A 15,553-nucleotide genomic window follows, 5' to 3' on the forward strand; every position below is an offset into this window, starting at 1 on the left:
TGGAAATTGTCAGTATCTGCCAACTGGTGGCCAGACACCAGAGCAGACTTTCCAATTAGTGGGATACCCCATCCAATGGCTTGATTTGATTTCTGTGTGTGTGTGCACACTCCACCTGCGTGCTACCACATCTGAAGGCTGCGGTGGTACCCATACAGGCAGCTTGTCCTCCCAGGTGAGCCAAAAAGGAGTCAGCCTCCTCCTTGCCAGGCCAGCAGAAGCTGTTTCAAGTTTCCCCACAGCTAAAAGTCGCTGTGTGCATGTTTTACCTAAGGGCTTGTAGGAGCCAGTGCGGCTCGCTCACTGCCCACCAGTGAGCTGTGAAACACAGGTGATTAGTTCCAGATGCTGCTTCAGCGCCTTCCCTTCTGCGGAAAGTGTGCAGAAGTCACTTCTTTCAGTTTCACGGGACTCCCCAGAAATGGAAAACACACAAAAGTCAGTGCAGATTTGTTATCCCTCCCTCAACATCAGGCAGGCTGCGGCAGTAACTAAAACATCTGTGGAAAGACTTCTCCATGAGCAGAAGGGATCTGCGTTACACTTGCTATGCATCTTGCAGTGATTCATGATGGACCTTACAGCAAGAATCAGAACCTTATAAGTTCCCATCTGTTGTCATGGCATACCCAATACTTGCAGCTCATTTGCCAACCCCCATGACAGTCCTATTCACACTCTAACAGGGACATTGCTTGTAACATAAACCACAGGAACAGGATAGGTGCTTCAAAATTTTCTATATTTGATCTGCCTATTCATGACACCAGACTTTGTCCCTAAGGTTTTGACCAACTCACCAAACCAATCTTTCAAACTTCTTGTAAGTTTCTCTTAAAAATCTCAGTATAGGAAAGTAATTTTTCTCACCACTTCTGAATTATAATAAAAGCAGATCATTTAGCTGCATCTATCTGATAATTTACAGTATAACATTCACTTTTGAGTTCAAAAAGTTTTCTTCTTAGCACACTGTGACCACAATCAGCATATAATCTTGGCAGAACTTGCCATTTACACTTTACATATCCGGGGGCAAGGGAGAATCCAGATTTAATTGTTCATTAGAAAAGGAGAGCAATAGAGAAGCTCAGCTTGCTGTTTTCAGACGTATCAGAAAATATAATTTCTTAGTGCCTGAAAACATTCCAGTGTAAAACATTTTGGGCTCATGGAAAGGCAATTGTGCAAATATACAAGCCCTGTGTAAACATTAAAGTATTTACAAGGTCCTCCAAGGATTTCCATCGGACAGATTGTTGGCTCGTCTTCACTATCCTTGTCATTATATTTTTCAGTATTCGTGCTTCTATTGTATATACTTGTTTATGAGGGCTGCAGTAACCACCAATACACTTCCAAGTGCAGTAGGTCAGCAATGAGCTATTACTCAGTCTCCAGCCCTTTCTATCAAAGGAGGGTGCTGCTAGCCAGATCTCCTCAAGCCCTCCTCTAAGCCTCCTCTATTGCTCTGTGTAAGCCTGCAGCTACTACCCTTGAGGGCACAGCACCAGCTCTTATGCTTGGACATTTTAGGAAAGAGGACGGTCAAGGGTGGGAAAGGTTTATTTTAGGTTGAAGGAAGGGTTATGTCTGCTGGTATTTATTGTAGCATGGGAAGAGTAATTTGTTTTATTTGCTCAGACTCCGCTCTAAAAATAAACAGTAATGCAGCAGAATCTTGGGCATCATTATATGGCTTTACCAATCTAAATAAAGTCATTTTGAGTCATGTAGTACCTTTAGGTGGTAGCTTCATTAAACAGTCAAAATCAGAGCAGGTCAAAAATCATCTAGAGTTCATGAGTTTTGCCTTTACATAAGGCCCTTTGTTTAAGAACTTGACAATAGTTGGCAAAGACAACAGATGCTGAAAGCCACATGAGTTATATAGGCACTGTTTTCCCTTGTGCAACTGAGAATGGAAAACTAAATCAGTTTGGCCAAAGCAATATAAGGAAATGGGACAGAATCCTGAACAGTCACTCCTCCTCAGTCTCCTGCTTCCCTCCACATAGCCTTCCTCTTCCTGTCTCAAATGAATATTCATATTAATACAATTGCACTGTTTGCATGCCATTTTTTCCCTAAGAGAAAAAAACTATTCAACTTTGGACACTGAAACCACTTCATGCTAAATTTGAAATTTGAGGTGAAATTTAATGGCAAAAGAATCTGATCAAAGTGGTCTCTGATCACTGAAACTTAAGGCTGAAAAGGCCCAATGGGTCATTTTTGTAGGTCACTCAGTGTCACTGAGTCTTATTTTCCACCAAAATCCTATAGAGAGATAGTCAGATCTCCTGAAAACTACAAAGCTAAGTGCCTTCTTTATCACCACCTGTCACAGAGCAAAACATTGCATCAATAAGGTTAAGTATTGGTGTTAACATACAGCAGTAACTCTGCTCAGCTGGAAGTTCACCTTCCATTCATGCTCAGATTAAGGCAACCTTCTTCACACAGAAGCATGTGCATTAAGCCTTCAACTTTTTTTTATAGGAGCAGTTCTGGATAATTTGGAGCAAGTGAAGCAAGTTAATATCAGCCTTTTGCCAGGTTAAAAAGACTGCACAGGGAGACAGGCTGGACTTTCCCACCGTGATCTGCAGGGAGCTGGTGGAGGGGCAGGAGGAAGCCATAAGTCCTTTCACCCATCCCATCTGCATCACCAAACCCCATGTTGACACCAAGGCAAGGCTGTGCTGCTGTTCTTCCACACACATAGAGTGACCTCTGGCTCTGACATAGTATTTTTGTCAGGGGGTCAATACTGCTATTTATGGCTTGTAAAGTTGCTTCCTAAGTAATGGGATCACACTAAACTCAAAACCCAGCACAGCACAGGCAAAAAAAAAGGACTAAAAATGGTTCTTTGCCATGTTTGCTTAAGCCTGACATAGAGGCAACTTAAAGCCCAAATGCAATTTTAATAAATCTCACCCACATCTCAACACCTTCCCTCCATCTTTTCTGTAGTAGCCAGGGTTCTCACCAGACAAAGTGTGGCCTTGTTACAACAGCTCCCTTTTTCCTTTGTGCAGCCAGAACAGGATCCAACTTCCACCACAAACACTCTACAAAAGATGGGCTGGATGCCCTCTAATGCCAAAACATTGCCAAGTCCACCCCCTAGTGATGTCTCTCAGGATGAAAGTGCCAAACAGCCATGAAACACACTGGCTTCTCAAAGAGGCAGGATGGGATGCACCACATGCATCTGGGTGAGTTGCCTTTGAAGGAACATTTGTGTCAGCAAGATGAGTAGGGAATCTTTTAGTGTAGTAGTTGCTAGTCTAGGCCCAACCAAAAGCACCTCCCTTTCTCCCCAGTGTCCGGTGATTTTCAAAATCCAAAGCCTCATCTAAAAAGTTTGCTAATTATCCCAAATTTTATAACAGGCCAAACCAGCATCTTGGATCCAAAATAACCCTCAAACTTGGGTTGGCTCTAATTCTGGATCCAGTGTCTGTGCTGTGGGCTTAGGCAAACGCAGAAGGGAGACACAGAAAATAAGGTAAAAACTCAGCCATGCTCCGTGGATCTTTAATATAGGGCTACCTCTGATACATTAAAATATATATATATAAATATATATAATGAGACCACTATAATATATATTCCAGCCAAAATTCTTGGCTCCCCAGAACAGCTTTATACAGTACGCAATACAGAAACACCCAGGAGACGCTGTAAGAACTTTGACAAGGCTAATATTAAGCTAGAACAAAACAGAACTACTGGCACCAGCTCCACTCAGCTCTTAAGTAAACTTGTCCCATTAAAAAGTAGCCTCTAAGATATTTTCTCTCTGAAGTGTATAGTAGCTTATAAAAAGCAGGAAGGGTTGCCAAGTCATAGATGTGTTCAAGTACTCCTTACCCTCATTAAAGAACATTCCCTGGCAGCCAGCAGCTTTGAGTGTTCCAGTGAAACAGATTTTATAAGAGGGGTGTTTACAGTGGTGTGCTATGTCGCTGGAAATTACGGTGCACCGTAGCAACCCTGTACTAGATAGAGCTGTGTTTGGAGCCCTATCACCCAGGCAAAGGAATACAGCAGGCAGAGTGATCAATGAGTGATCAATTCAAAAATAATGAATATTAAGAAAACAAATTTTAAGCTCTGCTCCACAGGAACAAAACCATCCAGAGATGCCAGTGCCTAAATAAAAATTGGGTAATAAAATACCACTGAGGATCTTAGATCTCATTTCCACCAGTTTTGTGTCTTCATAGAGGTGCCTTCATAGTAAGCATGTACTTAAATTAGCCTCTTTCTCAATGTACCCACTGATTTCCACATCAGCTAGGAGTTAAACTGTTTTGTGGATCTGGACCTTAATGCCATCCCTCATGCTGTTCATGTAAAGGCTATTTTCTCTTCTCAGTTCAGTGTCTAACACATCTTCTGCCTGGGAATGTTATCCATCCCTGTAAAAGGAATCAACAAATGATGAAATACAGAAGGTCTTCTCATCCTGATGAAGATGAAGAACTAGGGAAGAAAAGATCTGCACTTTCCATCTAACAATATGAGTACTGAGGACATAAAAACATGCATTCTCTTGTGCTTCTCCTTTTTCCTCCCTGCTATCAACCAGGCACTGTTTACCAAAGGCTTTTCAAGTTTCAGTTGAAGAAGGATTCCAATTTACGTGGCATTTCTATGGTGTTTAAGCAAGCTGTTAGTTATCCAAATCTTTCACTCTGCATACATAAATACAATTTATCACCTGTTTATAAACACATGCTAGCTACCAGTTCCCACACAGCTGACCCCTGTCCCTGTTATGGTTTGGGGAATCCAGCGATGCACAGTTTAGATATTTTGTGATCTCACATAATAATTAATATTGAGCAAAGAGGATGTAGAACCTGCCACACACGTAACTGTGTCAGCTACGGTTTCCCAGAGCAGCACCGGGGATGCAAACCCTCAACCAAACTGACACAACCAGAGAAAGAGGTTAGCTTATGCAGAATGATATCTGGGTGTAAGCACTTGAAGATAAAAATACTCCAGAAATGTAGAAATAAGTGGAACTTAAAAAGAGCAGAGCCTCGCATACTCTGGGTGGTCACTCTGAGATAAAAGAAGACTAGAGAAGCAGATAGGCAGGCTCCCACAGCATCTTGGTAGCTGCTGGACCAGTCAGAGAGAAAACAAAGAGAAATCTTGGTCCGTAGGGAACATACATGGAAAGAAAAGTCATGGCCAGAAACCCTTCTGCAGAGTTCTGACTCAAGTTTCAAGGATGCTCAGAAGTAATGAGGAAACAGCGATAAGGAAACATGTACAGAAACTACTTGTTTGGGGTTTTTTAACTGTCTTGTCTCAAACTGTGGATTTTTATGCTAGGTAAATTAATAGGATCTTTGTTTCTGGAATTCTTACAAAGACTGCACATTAGGCTGAAGCCTTCCAAAAGCCTCAGCATAGCTTCCAGCTGAGAAAGCTGAGAGTCACTGGTTGGTAGTTCCTGGGGTCCTTCTTTTCATCCTTTTTATAAATTGGTGTGAAGTTTTCCTTTATCCAGTCACTGAGGAATTCATCGAACTGCCAAGACTTTACAGGTATGATGGAGAGTGTCTGAGCAACTACACTGGGCAGTTCAGATGTGTATCAGCCTATTCAGACTAGGTCTAAGAGGATTTAGACTAAAACTTGGCAGTCTGTAAATTGTCTAGCTATAAAAATCTTTACCAAGTTGTGACACCATGTATTTTGCTTTAGAGTATCAGTATATCTGATGACCAAGTTATCCAGGAACTTTCCTTAATGTTACTGGAGAGGAAAGAGAAAGGAGTGGGAGAGAAATGAAATTTTATACATATATCAATATATATATAATTGTCCTTCAAGTGAATAGGACCTCATTTTGAACCAGGAAGGCAGCTATAATTCTTTTCATGGACTTGTCATCTAATTGGAATACCATGGGAAACTTTATGGCTTCTTCCCCTCTGTTTTATCTGCCATGGTACATATAGAAGCCATCCATAATGTCACAGATTGTTTTTATTTCCTCCTACCACATAGCTGGCTCTTTTTCCTCTCATGTCAAATACAGTTAGATTATACCCAGCATTCAATATGCCTGCTAAAAACTTTCAGATATGGCTACATTTGGAAAGTTACAAAGTGTGAACAGAATGGGTTAACAATATTTTATTCTTCTAGAAGGTCACTTGAAACTAAGAGGTTGTGCAGTAGACCTCAATACTAGGAGAAATGACAGCTAAAGTGTCCTGCAAGCAGCTTTGGCTGTGGGTATCTAGTACCAAAATATGCCTTGAGGAAAACAATAAGGCTTTCTATGGTAAAAACTGACTTAATTTTTCCTTCTATTTCTTTACCACATTACCTAGTTCATTCCCAGAGAATACCATTAAGAATCAGCATTTTTGCTAATTATTGTGTAGAAGACATTAGTACAGAGTTTTCATTAGCTACAGATAAATGTAGACCCCAAGCCTACATTTAAGAGAGGAAATGGTTCTTATTACTGGTTATGAATGCCCAGGAGCAGACTCAGGTTTTGGATACACACTAGAAGATACACAGGACAGGTTGGATTAATGTAAGTTAAAAAATAAAAACTGTATTTTTTTTCCAAAGCTGTTCATTTAGTTTACAGTCAGTGGAGGTACTTCCAGAAGACACCCTATGTGCCTTAGATTGCTACCATTGGATGGCAGGAATCGCTGTCTGAAAATGTACATCTTACAATACTAAACGCACAGGAAACCCAGACTAGTCATCCAGAAGTTGAGTAAGGCAGACTTCACCATCAGGGACTCTACACACTGCTGTTGTAACAACAACATTTCTTGTTGTTTCTTGTGAGCAGATGCAATAGAGCAGAGTCGTTAACTGTGAAAGCCTCTACTAGATTATCCATTGGACCAACTGTGCTACTAATAAACAGCATCTAACTGGGCATTACAGGGCACTTAAGGGCTCTCAAGGCTCTGGTAACGTTGGTAATTCAGATCCTACCCAAATCTTGAAGAGAAAGCGAGACTCTTTTGTTCTATTTGTACAGCACATCACACGGTGGGGACATTGCTCAGGATCAGGGTCTCCTTCCTCCAACCTCCAAACTCCAGGTCTCGGAGGAACCACAGAGTCTCTGTGCAGAACATGACACAGGATACTTACAGATCAGCAACATACAAAACCTCACCATTTTCTCCTGTGATGAACAAAAGGTTCCACATCCAAGTAGGGAATGCACTTCAGCTTCAGGAGAGAGCTGTACAGGGATGCATTGAACAAATCACCAACCATCTTGGCCACCATGACAGCCAGCATTATCAGTAGCAAGGACTGGACATCATTTGTGATCTCTACCTAAGGAGAAAACAGAACAAAGGACTTTCCATTTTTCATATACCTGGAGATGATAACAACGGTTGCACAGGACTACCTACTTCTTTCACGACAGAATGGGAAGCAATTCACTCTGTTGAAAGTGGAAGGGTGCTCCCCCCCCTTTCCCGGGGTAATCAATCAACACTTCCACTAGAGGGGCTTGGCTGATGCAGTGACAGCTCCCCCTCCCGTTCCTATCAGCTTGAAGCACTGCACTTACATTAAAACTCACATCTGATTCCCATATTTCAGGTGGCCTGTGATAATTCTGAAGTATCAGAGGAGGGTAAGTCGAGATGGAGTAGCCAGATTGCTTAAAATAGCTTGGCACTGTGACAAATATTAAAAAATGCAAACAGATCCAAATATTTTTTTTTTCTTGCTGAGCTCAGGAGATACAAAATTGCTTTCCCATACTGCTGCTTCCTGACAGAACAAGCTCCTTGTACAAACATTGTCTTGAAGGATGCCAGAAAAGGGAATAAGAAGCTTTCAGCCGAAGTCTGGCTCTGGAGATCAAGCAGCAGGAACATCACACAGCTACCATGCTGAACAACATTCAGCAGTAGTACAAGGCATAGTGCAGGCATTTCTGCCCTGCAAATCTGAGTGTGGCCCTGCAATGCTGGTTGTAGAGAAACTTGTGCACAAATTATGGTATCTCACCTAAACCATCTTTCCTAAGTACACTTGCACTTTATCCCTGTGTAGTGAGGGTACAGTCAGATGAGTGGCAAAGAATGTAACATGTTTTAATACTGTATCCCCCATTTAGCTGCTTGGTTTTGCCTCCATGGTTGGACACAGCCACCACAACAGTACTATCAGCTCAATGCTGCACAAAGGTAGACTGAGGTCACTTGACTTATTACTACTACAAATGTCTAATGACTGTGGCAGCAGCAACTTACTTAGCAAAGCACACCAATACAACCACCTTTGAATAAAGGATTCAGAGTGAATCTTCATACACAAAGGAGTAATGTGAATGCACTTAATAATATTTATGCTCAACTCACAATAATATCAAATATTTTTCAAAGTGAAAATGAATGCATGGAAATACTCTCTTCATGCTACCTTAACAAGAAGCTTTACTAATAACTGCTTTCAATCCCCACTATTTTCCCTACCATTGCGTCCTATTAAACAAGGGATATTATCCTGGGATTAAATAAGCAAACTTTCTTCATAACACTAACAGGCTTTTGCCCAGAAACTTCCCTCCAATTCGAAGTGAATTGCAGCACATTGCCATTTAATAGACATCATTAGCTAGAGATTGTTAAGTACTCCAAGAATCTACATTCAAAAAATGCCAATAAGCACATTTCTGTCCTATAAGCTGTAGCAAACTTATCCGGCTCATACTTTCACCCTCCTTCTGTCTGTGTTCTGGGTTTGGAGAGACAACATCCAGGATGATCTACAATATATCCCAACAAGGGACTCGTATGGCACAGTCAAGCATGTATGACAGGGTCATGCAACTGTCCTTTCTGTCTGGACATAGCCAGGGATTTTTAATAACACCACAGCATTCTTTGAATGCCCCTTTAAACCTAGGATTCAACTGTTTTATTTTAAAACACCAGAAACATGTCAGTTGAAAGGAAAAGAGTAACTGTGGGATTTTAAGAATTGCTTCATCATATCTGCTGCAATTCATTCACACAGATGGAGACTCCTTTATTGTGGAATCCTTTTAAGGTTTTTTTAAAGTATCTGGCTATGAGGAACTCTTCTGGAATAAAATCAGCATTAAAAATTAATATTAAAACACTCTAAAAAGCTATAAAAGCATGCTAAATTTAAAAACTCTTGAGACTCAAACTCTGAAAAACACTCTCAAGTGATTGCTTTAACCTATACAGAATATCTCCAGAACAGCAAGAACCAAAGCCTGGCTTTCCAGCCTCCCATCCTTGTTTTTCATCCCATTTTATCCCTTCCTCCTGCCCTTCTGTCCTCTAATGGGAACAGTCAAGCTGGCCTGGCCCAGGCCCTCATCCTTTATTGTGGCAAACATTCATCAGCATTTTACATCTCCTGCTGAGAAACTGTGAGGCTTGTGCTGATTTTCTCCAGCCCTGCAGCCCTCATGAGTGCTGGGATCTTGTGGGGGGTGGGATTGCTCCTTTTTACAGCAGCACACTGAAAACTTGGAGCAAGTGTCTCTGGGTTCACACTGGACTTCACTGCCTCCAAGAGTTAACTCCTGCCGAGCAGAAATGCTGTTTATCCTTGGCAGGCTACTATGGCTGAGGTCATTAACGAAAGACACGTTAAAAGCATTTTGAGCAATATCTTTTGTATGTAAGTGAATTTAAACTTTGGCTGAAATAGAGCTGATAGAGGTGTCCTGAACTCTCACTGCAGATGGAAACAGGAGAAGCAATTTTTGTGATATGAAATTTTTCCTGGAAACAGCCAAAAAACAGAGCAAAAAACAAAGAAAATCTGCAGATGACTTAGAAAGCAATGATATACTTGAAGCATGAGCATGAAAACCAGATAAAATAATTTTATAAAAAATATATATTTTAGATATTAAAAAATATATACATATTTTTATATCAAGAAAACTTCACATAATATTTAACCCATTATGTGGCCTCCAGGTGTAGCTGCCCCATCCCTGTCAGTGTTCAAGGCCAGGTAGAATAGGCCTTTGAGCAATCTGGTCTAGTGGAAGTTGTCCCTGCCCATGGCAAGGGGAGTGGAACTAGGTTATCTTTAAGGTCCCTTCCATTGCTAACCATTCTATGATTCTGTGATTCCAAGATAGGGTGAACCTGTACACTAATTATAGACCAAGCTATTTCTGAAGTCCAGGCTAAAGCAAAAGTTTTCTTTAAAAATTGTCTTGAATTCACATCCAAGTGTTTGGAAAACAAGAGAAAACATTATTTCCTTCTTATTGGGGTTCTCAAGTTGTGGAAGAACATTTATTAGCTATAAAAGCATATGAAATACAATAAGAAACTCCAGAGATCAAATAAGAAATGCTGAGAAAGGCAATCTCAGCAGAAAGAGATTCAAACACAAACATGCAGTCACTCATGTAAGAAAATGTATGCCACTCTTGCTGCCAAAGATAAAGGAAGAAATAATCAAAACCTATTGCTAAATCCCAGGTCCATTAATGAGAAGGATGATGGCAAAGCAGCAGCAAAGTTCTCATTAGGATATCTTGATAAAAATCTAGGAAGCACAACTTAATCCATGGCATATTCAAGTCATCTTATACAAACATACGGGCACACACAAACTGACACACACATATATGTGCTCTTCATCAGGCTATATTAGTATTCCCTGTTTAGAGAAGGGCCATCTGCTCCCTGCTGAGAGAGACAAAGTGCAGAGCCTGGGGACTCAGCTGCACAAGGAAGTTAGCGAGCTTGGGTGTGAATTTACTGCATATTAGCTATGCTGCACTAACTGCCTGTTTGGGTACCCTTGGTTCTTGGGAAGTGAAAAACAACATGCCCCACCTTCAAAAAGGAGCCTGCCTAACTCACAAGAAAGCATTCTTAAAGCTAACCTGTACAAAAGCACTCTTAGTAGGTACTAGAAGCATCCACCCAGGGAATTAATGCCAAGTAACTAGCAGGCTGTAAATTCACGCTGGAGCTCCCCGCATACTAATTCTCTCAGCAAACAGGCCCTTGTAAGCCCAGAACAGCAGCCAAGCAAGCACAGTCACAGCACAGCACCATCAAGATACCCATGTGGTCCAAGGCTGGAAGGTTAGGCAGCCCCTCCTTTAAAAACACCCATCTGTTCAAACCAGTTCCTAAAGAATCAAAGGAACAAATTATACACAGTATTGCAGAGGGAGAGATAAAATAAAGGTGACAAAAACAGAGAAATGAAGAGAGGAAGTTGGGGGCAGCCACCAAATGCCTACAACTCTTCAGCCATTAAATGTGATGCTTCATTTATTGATATTCGTTCCAAGCCTACATTTTAGGGGCTGCTCTTTAGGATGCAATTTACTTTCTGTGCATATTGCCAGATTATTTTTTTTTCCCCTTTTGATCCTACGGGCACAGCAGGCTGTGCCAAAAATGTCTTTGCCTAGGGCACTCATCTATGCAAAGCCAGCAGTGCTAATAGGCGCTGGAAGCACTCAGCGCTGACACTTCATACATCAGCAGCCTAGTAAATTGCACCTATATATTTTTTTCAATATTCTCTCTATATACAGAATCTTGAAAAATGTCGTTTACACACACAGAGACCACAATTAATTTATTAGCACGGTTATTCAAACCTCTTTAAATATCTTCTTTGTCACCGGAGGCACTTTTCAGCAACCCCCATGGTCCTGAGTTTCTCAGGCCTCCACATCATTATAATCTATTAGGCACCTTCATGTTAGCCCTGTTTTATTATATAACACATAATTATGCATTTCATTAACAGCATCACCAGGCACAGTACATCAAAGGGAGAAAGGCAGCTGCCCAGGAAATTCAAAAACATGCAGTTTACTTAAAGCTCACTGTTAAAAACCCTCCCCACTTTTCAATCAAACTGTGGCTAACATGTTTCAAAGGTTTTACTCCAGCTCAGAGAACAGAGTCCAAGTGGCCTCATTAGACACAAGGCTGCTGATACAGTGAATGTTCCCTGAACCCTTGATATTGCCAATAATGTAAAAGAAGACATCATCAGCCAGCTACGTAGTGCAAACTGATTTTCTATAGTCCACTGAGTACCCATTTAGCAAGAGAGCACTCTTGCTCTTGCAACCCACAGTGACAAATACAGGAGAGAGGGACTATGAAAAAAGAAAAAGAAAAATATTTATTTTGTAGTTTAATTCATCTTTCAAGATTTGCTCAAACAGAAGAGCTGCCAGGCAAACTGAACAAACAAAAGACAAAATCTCCTTCCTTCCCATGACATAAAGATCATCCTCCTTGGTAGAAGCAAACTTTGGGAAAACACTGGAGGAAAACAAGCAGCTGATGAACAAAGTTACAATACGTCTGCAAGTTTAAAAGGAGAGTGGATGGGAAGGGACATGAAGTCTTGGTACTATCGGCCAAATCCAATAGTTTTTGGAGTTGAGGCCGCAGCTGGCACAAAACACCAGCTCTGGGCAGTTTCAGTCACCATGCCACCAGATCTTGTAGAAGAGTACACAGTCCCCCCAGGAAAACACCTTTCATTTCTCTCACAAGCAGAACATCTCTCATTGGAAATGTTTCTTACTATTGCTTAAAGACACCCAGAAAAAAACAACTTGTTCACAATCAACAGAACATTTCCAAAGGGTGGGGGGCTTGTAGCCAGTAGAAAGCTTTTGATCATTTTTTTCTTGGAGCAAATGCCAGCAAGGTTGCAAGCTGATTGCTTGACGTAAGGAAGGAAAGAAGAGAACAATTCCCCATTCACAGCAGTAAAAGAGCTGTTCATACAGCTCTCTTGAGGATAGGAGTTTGTAGAAATAATGTCTCCAGGATTTAGTGACTCGTATTGTCACAGCCATTTCATAAACAATGCAGATCTGCTTTTCCATTATCTTAATCTCTGGATTATGATCTGTTGGCCCTTATCAACCTGTGCATTGAACACTTGAGTCGCTTTACTTCCCACTTAATAATGTCCTGACAAACTATGAAGTGAAATGCCTTTATCATGGTCCACTATTTTCATCTGGGATCATGCCAAAAGAGGCACCTTCTTCACATATCGATCCAGCTGAACACTCCCTCTCTGAACTTCCATTAATCTCTCTCTTTAAAACTAAGTAAAACATATTCCTTTCCTGTGCACTTCACCTTTAAAGAAATCCTTTATTGTCCTAGGACTACATCCATTAACTAAACTCCCTTTACTGTATCTCCTTATCACTCATCACCATCACTGCTGGAAATTTTTGGAGAAGTGGGATGCTGCAATACAGTAAACATAAATCTCCTAAAAAGACATGATTGTAATGCTGGCCCTGAAAAAATATGCATTCAAGTTCCCTTACACTGCTGAAAATGATTATTTCTTGCAGCCTCAGGCACACGAAGCTGTGCATCACACTCTACAAAGGGAGGCACACCCAGCGTAGGTTCACTGTGAGGACGTCCTGCCAAACCCCAGTGCCAGGAGGATTGCACAATTAGTGGGATTCTTCCCCTTCCAGAGCTCAACCCCATTAACTGTTCCAGGCCATTACAAGGAGTAGGCAGCCTCTAACACCCCAAAGTTTAATTACTGCCAAGACAGAGCATGAAAAAATATCTCAGCACAGGGTGTGTACTTAATTCTCTTTAAGCAAAGAAGTTCTAATTAATCACACTCACACACCAATTCTTCATTTACCTTAATTCATAATGTTCAGTGAAATCTCGTCCCAGTTTTCTCTGATGTGGATTTAAGTATCTGTGCCGGTTTCTCTGAAGCCAACCAGCATTTTGCTGACAATTTCCTTGTTAATAGAGAGAACAATTTTTTCTTATTCCAAGATGTAGTACAGCAGCAGCAGATTGCTAAAGAGAACATAGAAATACCCAGCACAGCTAAGTAATCCCTGGAAACATATCAAAATACTTTGAGCTTCAGTCCTTGGGAACTTGGATGGAAGATGCTATGTAAATGCTTGATTGCTTGTTTCAGTCCCTCCAGGCCTATAAATACACCTGTTTTGACAAGTTGAGGCAATGGATGCAAGTGATATCGGAAACGGTATAGGTGATAGCAGTGGCTCTTGCCAAGATCCCCTGGAAAGATATCTATCAGTGATTTTCTGGTAATCCATCTCTTTATCTCATAAGTGTAGCAGACACAAAACCCCAAAAGGAGGTTTCAAAGCCATCTAAGTCCATGTCCCAGGACAGTAACATTGGTGCATATGGTGTCAAGTGATCCTTCTATTAATAAAAATAGCAGCAGCATCTAAGTGCACTGCTGAATATGCCTAAACATTCAGCAGGCTCATGTATTAAATCTTTTCAAAACAAATACTGTACTGTATAACAACCCAGCTAAGCAACCTTGCACTTTTTAAGCCACACTTTTGCAGAATTCTTTAAGTAATTATTCATGAGTATTTTTTAAATAAGATAGACAACTACAATGACTCTGTCATATTTAAGCAGTGCTAAAACCAGTGCTAAACATTTATGGAATGCTATGACTCTCATGGCCCCAGCTCCTCAGGTCTAGAAAAGACTGGAGAAGAAAGAGCCCCATGACTACAAACAACTTCAGACTGCACAGTGGGTTTATGGAGGCTATTTGATAAATGCTCTATGCCATGGGATGCAAACCTCATTTCATCTTCAACTTCAGTAGGAGGTTAGACCTCAAGTTTCAGAACAGAAAACTTACAAAAGCTTGTTGTTCTCAAAAAGAGCATAGGTTTGCTCGTTCTTTCACTGAGCTTCCAGATTCTTAAAGAAGTATATTACAAAACTTGAGGCTCTGAAACTGCTCACCAGGCCCTTCTCCATGAGAGTAGGATTTCACTTATTTCATTTTCCAGACATGCTATTGCCAAAAAACACAGGGTGCTCTTCCCCTAGTTGGAACAAATTCAACAGAAAATAGGAGGACTTTGTCTATTTAAAGTTTACTAATTATGCATTGTTACAATTATTGATTATACATTGTTACTCCAATTATTTTGGGATTTATTTGAGTAAGACTAGGGTCAGTACAACACTACTCTGCATCTACCCTTCCTTGTAAAAAGGTGACAACCCTTGCAATCAGGTTCTGATATAATGTTAAATATACCATTAAACACAATGAGCTCCTCCTGACAGGCCATGTAAGCAGAGTGAAGGCGTACCCTGTTAGGAATAACTGTAGGCTTGGAGATTTTGGGAAACTGTTTTGACTAGTGTTTAAACTCTTCATTAGAAAAAAGTGAGGCAGCTTAGTAATAGAAAATTAGGCCCTGTCAAAACAACTTCTGTTAACCATCTCAGGTATAGTCGCGAACATTAAGTGAGCCCTGAAGTACTTACGAGTGATGGGCTGATGTACTGAACAGCCCAGCACTGGAAAGAACCTGCCAAATGAGTTTCCAAATAATTAAGCATTTCCTCTGCCCTCTTCCAAGGAAACATGATGTGATAATTCTTGAATATTACACATTCATCCCAGCTTCTGCAAAAGAGTTTCCTTTCCCCACCAAATTCACATGGAAAATCAACCATGTGCT

The 15,553-nt window shown here is 40.8% G+C and overlaps 1 protein-coding gene across 1 annotated transcript in view; it reads right to left on the reverse strand.

Moving 5' to 3' along the window:
* The window catches only part of LOC106023542 (chloride channel protein C-like), a 75,565-nt gene that overhangs the window by 25,653 nt on the left and 34,359 nt on the right, over window positions 1-15,553 (reverse strand). The window contains exon 12 of the mRNA XM_031052278.2: window positions 7,190-7,356. Coding sequence (XP_030908138.2) covers window positions 7,190-7,356 — 167 coding nt within the window. The remainder of the gene's footprint in view (window positions 1-7,189; window positions 7,357-15,553) is intronic.

This window comes from Melopsittacus undulatus, chromosome 1, assembly GCF_012275295.1.
Source record: "Melopsittacus undulatus isolate bMelUnd1 chromosome 1, bMelUnd1.mat.Z, whole genome shotgun sequence".
Lineage (NCBI taxonomy): Eukaryota > Metazoa > Chordata > Aves > Psittaciformes > Psittaculidae > Melopsittacus > Melopsittacus undulatus.